The sequence below is a fragment of the Jatropha curcas genome, chromosome 6 (genome assembly GCF_041381405.1).
Source record: "Jatropha curcas cultivar XTBG-Jc1 chromosome 6, XTBG_Jcur_1.0, whole genome shotgun sequence".
Classification (NCBI taxonomy): Eukaryota; Viridiplantae; Streptophyta; class Magnoliopsida; order Malpighiales; family Euphorbiaceae; genus Jatropha; species Jatropha curcas.
The window spans coordinates 14225869-14233760 of record NC_143156.1 but is presented as its reverse complement, the minus strand read 5'-3'; the positions used below and the strand labels follow the sequence as shown (position 1 = coordinate 14233760).

The window sequence follows — 7892 nt, the reverse complement described above, 5'->3', positions numbered from 1 at the left end:
GGAATGGATGAGAAGCGATTGCAAGCGATCCACCAAGCTCAAGTTTACCAAAGAAGAATGGCGCGGCATTTTAACAAGAAGGTTAAAGACCGGAAACTCGAAGAAGGTTGTTTAGTCCTGAAAGAAATTAGACAGCCAATCCTGGACCCACGTGGGAAGTTTCATCCTCATTGGGCTGGACCCTACGTATTGAAGAAAATATTATCCGGCGGAGCCGTCATCTTGACTGATTTGGATGGTTTGGAATTCACAAATCTGTGTAATTTAGATCAGTTAAGAAGATTTTTTTTTTTTTCGAATAACCGAATTCATCGAAAAACCTAGAATAGAAAGAACTACAAAATTGAGGATATTACAACTCTTCCCTCCTTAAAGAAATTTCGTCTCGAAATTTTACCTGTTATAGATCTCTGAATAATTGTGGATGTTGTCTTCTCATATCTTCTTCACGTTCCCAAGTAGCCTCTTCTCTGGAGTGGCTTCGCCATAACACCTTAACTAGGGGAATCTGTTTATTCCGAAGTTGCTTAATTTCCTTAGCTAGGATAGCCACTGGTTCTTCATCATATGTGACGTCTCGATTAACTTCAATTGATTCTAAAGGCAATATATGTGAAGGGTCCGATCTATATCGCCGAAGCATAGAAACATGGAAAACATTATGAATCTTATCGAGGTCTGGTGGTAAGGCTAACCTATATGCCAATGGACCAATCCTCTCAAGTATTTCATAAGGTCCTATGAAACGAGGACTTAATTTTCCCTTTCTACCAAATCTCATAACACGCTTCCAAGGGGAAACCTTAAGGAATACTTTATCACCCACCTTATACTCTATATCTCTTCTCTTTAGATCCACATATGACTTTTGTCGATCTGTCGCCGCCTTCAATCTTTCTTTAATTACTTTGATCTTTTCTTCTGTTTGTTGAATAATTTCAGGACCTAGTAATTGCCTTTCACCAACTTCATCCCAACATAGAGGTGTCCTACATTTTCTACCATATAAAGCTTCATATGGAGGCATTCCGATACTGGTCTGGTAACTGTTATTATAAGCAAATTCTATCAAAGGCAAATAGTTATCCCAACTACCTTCAAACTCAAGAACACAAGCTCGAAGCATATCCTCCAATATTTGAATAATCCTCTCAGATTGACCATCTGTCTGAGGATGGAATGCAGTACTAAAATTCAATCTAGTGCCCAGGGCTTTCTGTAAACTAGCCCAAAATCTAGATGTGAATCTTGGATCTCTATCAGAAACAATGGATACTGGCACTCCATGTAGTCTAACTATTTCACCAATATACATTTCTGCCAACTTCTCTAAACTATAGTCTGATCTTACAGGTAGGAAATGAGCACTCTTCGTCAATCTATCCACAATAACCCAAACTGCATCATGTTTCTTCTGGGTAAGTGGAAGTCCCATTAGAAAATCCATAGTCACTCTTTCCCATTTCCATTCTGGAATCTGAAGTGGATGATGTAATCCTGCTGGAACTTGATGTTCTGCCTTGACTTGTTGACACGTTAGGCATTTAGCTACAAATTCAGCAATATCTTTCTTCATACCAGTCCACCAATAGTTCCTCTTCAAATCCCTATACATCTTGGTCCCGCCTGGATGCATAGCAAATGGAGAATCATGTGCTTCCTTCAAAATGAGATGTCTCAAATCTAAATCTGAAGGAACATATAACCGGTCCCGAAATAGTAATAACCCATCTCTACTGACAGAAAAATCTGGTCTTTTACCCTCTTGTGTCTCTGAAAGAATCTTTTGATATTCATCATCAGTCACTATTACTGTTCGAATCTGATCAATCAATAAAGGCTTCACCTGAAGATTAGCTAACACCCAATTGTCAGAAATCTTCTCAATCTTAGCATTGATAGACGGTAGATCATGGACTAGAGATAACGCTGTAGTCCTCAGGCTAGCAATAGTCTTACGGCTCAATGCATCTGCTACCACATTAGCTTTCCCTGGCTGATAATCGATAATACAGTCATAATCTTTTATCAACTCAAGCCATCGTCTCTGTCGCAAATTCAACTCCCTTTGAGTACCCAGATACTTTAAACTTTTATGATCTGTGAAGATATAGCATTTCTCACCATAAAGATAATGTCTCCATATCTTCAATGCAAATACAATGGCTGCAAGTTCCAAATCATGTGTAGGATAATTCCTCTCATGTGGTTTAAGTTGGCGTGATGCGTAAGCAATAACATTTCTATCCTGCATCAACACACAACCTAAGCCATTATGAGAAGCATCACTATAAACAGTAAACTCTTTACCTGGAATAGGTAAAGTCAAAACTGGCACTTCAGTCAAGCACTTCTTCAGCTTATCAAAGCTCTCCTGACATTTATCTGTCCATTCAAACCTAACGTTCTTCCGCAATAGTTGAGTTAAGGGCAAAGCAATGATAGAAAATCCCTTAACAAACTTGCGATAATAGCCAGCCAAACCCAAGAAACTACGAATCTCGGAAACATTCTTTGGTGGCTTCCAACTGGAAATAGCCTCAATCTTACCAGGATCCACTGCAATACCCTCTGCAGATACAATATGACCAAGAAAAGAAACTTGTGCTAACCAGAATTCACATTTAGAAAACTTAGCATAAAGTTGTTTTTCTCGAAGAGTTTGAAAAAAAATTCTTAGGTGCTTATCATGCTCTTCTCTATCTTTGGAATATACCAGAATGTCATCAATAAAAACCACAACAAATTGGTCAAGGTAAGGTTTGAAGATCGTGTTCATCAAAGCCATGAATGCTGCTGGAGCATTAGTTAATCCGAATGGCATAACTAGAAACTCATAATGGCCATAGCGAGTCCTGAATGCCGTCTTAGGAATACTCTACTCTTTAACCCTGAGTTGATAATACCCCGATCTCAAATCTATCTTAGAGAATACAGAAGCACCTTGAAGTTGATCAAAGAGGTCATCAATCCTTGGCAAAGGATACTTATTCTTGACTGTGACCTTATTCAACTGACGGTAATCGATGCACAACCGTAAACCGCCGTCTTTCTTCTTTACAAATAGCACTAGAGCTCCCCATGGTGACACACTAGGACGAATAAACCCCTTATCAAGCAATTCCTGTAATTGTGCTTGCAATTCCTGTAATTGTGCTTTCAATTCTTTTAATTCAGCAGGAGCCATCCTGTAAGGAGTAATGGAGATCGGTTGAGTCCCTGTCATAACCTTAATCTCAAATTCAACTTCCCTTTCTGGCGGCAATCCTGGTAACTCTTCTGGAAAAACATCTGGAAAGTCACACACAGTAGGAATGTCCTTAAGACTAGGAGTACCTACCCTTGTGTCCACAATGTGAGCTAGGTATGTCTCACACCCATGACGGATCAATTTCTGAGCTAAAGCTGCAGTTATCACAGATGAAGGAAGTATCTGTCTCTCACCCTGTATCACCACATCTATATATTCTGGCAGTTTAAATAGTATCTTCTTAAGGTCACAATCAACCACTGCTTGATATTTTTTTAACCAATCCATGCCCAAAATAACATCAAAATCTCCGAAAGGCATCTCAACTAAATCAGAAGGGAATACATGATCTTGGATTATGAGTGGGCAATCAGGATATAATTTGTTAACAATAACCTCCTGTCCTAATGGACTCGATACAAGCACATCATACCCCAATCGCAAACAAGGAACAGATGCATAGCAAGAAATCCCAGCACTAATATAAGAGTGAGATGATCCAGGATCAAATAACACATAAACATCATGATTAAATAAAGGAAATATACCAGTCACCACATCAGCTGCATCAGCATCCTGCCTCTGCCTCATAGCATAAACTCTAGCTGGCACACCAATAGGCTCTGGTTGATTCACTGTCCCCTGACTACCCGACATGCTACCTCTACCGCTGCCCCTACCTCTGCCTGAAGACTGAGAAGAGCCATAACTAGCAGCTGGTCTTTGAATCGATCCCCCTGTGGCTGTATATGCCGTAGTCGTTCTCGGTTTAGGGCAATCCCTCACAAAGTGTCCAACCTCACCACAGTTAAAACATGCTCCTGTGGTCAACTTACACACTCCGCCATGATATCTACCACAATGAACACAACTACGAGTAACTGGAGGAGCTCGTGGAGGTGGCAATGGTGGTCTGAACTGTCTCTGGCTCTGTGGCCTCACACTGCTAGATCTAGGAGGAAATGGACTGAAGAATCTCCTCTTTTTACTACTAGAGCTACTAGCCACTGGGAAAGTCCTCCTGACACTCTTCTCCTCTGTAGCCTTTTCTAGATCAACTTTCTCCTGATTCAAAGCTTGTGATACCAATGCAGAAAAATTCTCATGTTCAAAACCGATCACATGACTCTTAATACTGGGCTTCAATCCCTGTTCAAATCTCTTGCACCTGTCCCTACCTGTAACTAACATCCTCCCAGCATAATAACTCAACTGAGTAAACTCCCTCTCATACTCAGCTACAGTCCTATGATCCTGTCTGAGCTGCAGAAACTCCTCTATTCTGGCATCCACATAGCTAGATGGAACATACTTTTTCTTAAACTCCCTCAGGAAGTCTATCCAAGTCAGAACTGGTGGCTGCACTCTGCTCCTAGGAACTGTCTTCCACCACTCATATGCATCTTCCTGAAGTAAAGAGACTGCATAATCGTACTTCTGAGCAACATCACACTGGAGTTTTAGGAAAACCCAATCAATCCTCTCTAGCCACTGCTCAGCTACCATCGGGTCAGTGGTGCCTGAAAACTCTGTGGCCCCATACTTAACCAACTTATCATACTGTCTAACTGGCTGCTGCTGTTGCTGTAAGTTACCTGCCATTTGTCTCAATAACGCAGCCATCTGCTGGGCTATAGGGTCAGCAGCTGGTGCAACAGGGACATCAGCATGCTCGGGAGCATTACCACGCTCTTCCTGTCTCGCTTCAGACTGCTCCTCAAGCGGATTAAAATTATCTCCCCGACTAACACCCTCCATACTATCGATCAAAAATAACAAGCTCTCTGTATATTATCACAGAAAACCATGCATCGTATTAGAATATTGTATGATGTAGATATCCAACAATTAATAGCCATGTCATATTTGAGCAGATTACATTTCACACATTTATATTCAGCAAAAATATAATCCAATATGCAATTAAAACTGCTCTGATACCAAAGTAAACATGTCACACCTTACTCTACTGTAAGACATGGCATGTCGCCCGTAATATAATTAATAAGCACTTAATTCTTATAAATGCTTACTAAGTATACTACAAGGGACTTAAACCTTTTTATTTCCTTCATTTTTTTTTATATCTTGTAGCAATAATTTAGTTATTAAATGTATAACTTATTTTGGTTCGTTCACCTGTTAGAAAGAAATGTCTATAATTTACTAACTAGTAATCTCAATATAATTTCTTAAACATATTATTAAAAACATAAAATAAAATGGTTCCATAACCCATAAGTCCATGGATGATTTAATTACATATTGGAGTCCTGTTCAAATCTTAGATACATAATAGAAATTAATTACTTTAATAGACTATAAATTTTCAAATTCATACAATCATAATTTACATGAATCTGCTCAAATATACATAGATGATCTGTTAATGTTTAATACATCATACATATTCCAAAAGAAGTCAAATATACAATAGCTACATCAGTAGCATACTATCTACATCAAATAAAAATGATCCTCTCTTGGTTCTTTTTCCTTTTCTTTACCTGCGATAGTACAAAAGCAACTATCGCTAAGCATATGGCTTAGTGGTGTACTAATAAAAATAATAAGGAATGACAATTCATAAATCCACCATGGTAAAGAAAATAAGAAACAAAATAAATCAATACCATTTAAATCATCAATTCATAATATGGTCTTTACAGCTTTTATAGAGTCAATTCTGAGGGCCATCAGTGTCTAATGTGCACATCTAGACCTGCTATCTACAACCTCAATCTGTGATATGATTTCAACAGAAGAGGGAGCAATCTACAACCTCAACATGGAGGGAGAATTTCATATCAATTATATATCATCTAGTGATGATATCCATGTTCAATCGATCGTAATATCAGCTTCAACAAATGAAATGATATTCGGGGTAATAACCATATCTATATCAGCTGTAAGACTTTTAAACCATTCCATTTATGTACTAATATCAAAATCACAATGGACAACATTTCATTTCACAACCACTGCTAAAAATATTCAATCACGGCCACCCCTCATACTACAGATATCAATTGGCCAACGTCCTCCTCTTTCACAGTATAAGAATCATAAAATTCATTTACAAATATCATTCGGTCGTATGCTTTCAAAATAATCTTTTTCCTCTTTAAAAACTTATGAATATAATTATAATTCATAAAGCAAATCCATTGAAAATATTTTGCAAAATCAATTTCATTTTGTTTAAATAAAAGTAGGAAAGGAATAATATACACTAACCGGAACTAGATGGCTCCCCTAGCCCTTTTCCTCTAGTAATCACCCTCTCCTCAACTTCCTTTCTCTCAGCAGCTGTAGCATGATATTAATACTCACATTAAGATCATACTACACAATGTACACACATGCACTTCTATAAGAATGTAAATTAAGCATTAGAATGTAGTCTCATGCTTTTTCTTTCATTTTCACTATACTTGTCCAAGTGTTATATGATCTGAGTTTAAGCATGAAACACTTCATATCCAACACTTAACCACATCCTAGACACAGAATACTAACAATGAAAAAAATAGAAGTGAATAGCATGCTAAATTCGTTCAAGGTTTATGACATGCAGAATTTCAGCATTTGAGTAGCTGGTATTGCGTTGACTATATCTTGAATTCCCCATATTCAATTGCCCTGAAATTTTGACAGCATGTTCCAAACATCTTAGGGTACTGTTCTGGAAAATTTCATAATTTTTAAAGCTTATTTGCATTTTTAAATGACATAATTATAGAATCTGAAGTTCAATTTTTCTCATGCTGAGCAGCCTGCATTGATTTACTTATAACTCCATTTCCTTTTATCCAATGGCCTTTAAATTTTAACACAACCTACCCAACATCTCAGTCTATCACCATATCAAATTTCATAAATTTTGGAGTTCATTTGCTTAGTCAAATAGGTCAATAACAGAAGCTGAATTTCAGGCAGCCCAACTGTAACATGTCCAACAATAATTTATATATGTTTAAGCATTCTCACCTCACTTCTAGCACAAATTCATGCAATCCAACTCTTCTATTACTTACATAACATCATAATATAAGAATATCAGAATCCCTAGTTCATGGCATATCAAGAACAAACTCAAAATCATCCATCTTGGTGACTTATGCAACTTAGACTTTGAATTCATGCATAACTACTTTCAATCATCTTAAATCACCTTAAAATCACTTCTCATCACTTCATCTTCACCAAATCAGATTACACAAACAAGCACCTCACTTCAAAGTTCATGGAATTCAAAAAGTAATCCATAGAAATGAAGGAGGAAGTGAAAATAACTAACCTTTTCTTAAGAAATACTTGAAAATTCTTTGATTTTCACCTTCTTTTTGCTTGGTTTTGACTCAAAATCCTCCTCCTCTCTTCTTGAACGGTTTGGCCTGCAACAATGAGTGAAGTGTCGTGGTTCTTTCCTCTTCTTCAATAAAATTATATAATAAACTTTATTAAAAATTCCTTCCATGTCCTTTAAATGCAAATTGCACTATAATCCTCCCTTTTGTTTTCCCTTCATCCTTTGGCACTCTAATCTTTTTAATCATTTTACTTTAGTCCTATTAGGTATAAACCAAGTGTATTTAATATTCTAAACTCCACTTGGTAAAAATCGTACGGAAATTAC

General features: G+C 37.4%; 1 protein-coding gene across 1 annotated transcript; it reads right to left on the bottom strand.

The window, feature by feature from the left end:
* Positions 1–2878: 2878 nt before the first annotated feature.
* LOC149495582 (uncharacterized) lies at positions 2879–5008 on the bottom strand. Its single transcript, XM_089723208.1, has 2 exons — positions 3799–5008; positions 2879–3654 (listed from the first exon to the last, which is right to left on the bottom strand). The coding sequence occupies exons 1-2, from the start codon at positions 5006–5008 to the stop codon at positions 2879–2881; spliced, it is 1986 nt and encodes a 661-aa protein (XP_089579334.1).
* Positions 5009–7892: the final 2884 nt, after the last annotated feature.

Bases quoted from the DNA above. Each gene is read 5' to 3' on its own strand.
- LOC149495582 (XM_089723208.1), bottom strand. From the start codon at position 5,008: ATGGAGGGTGTTAGTCGGGGAGATAATTTTAATCCGCTTGAGGAGCAG. The intron at 3,655-3,798 runs GTATATTTCCTT...CGAGTCCATTAG, and splicing joins TGCAGCTGATGTGGTGACTG to GACAGGAGGTTATTGTTAAC.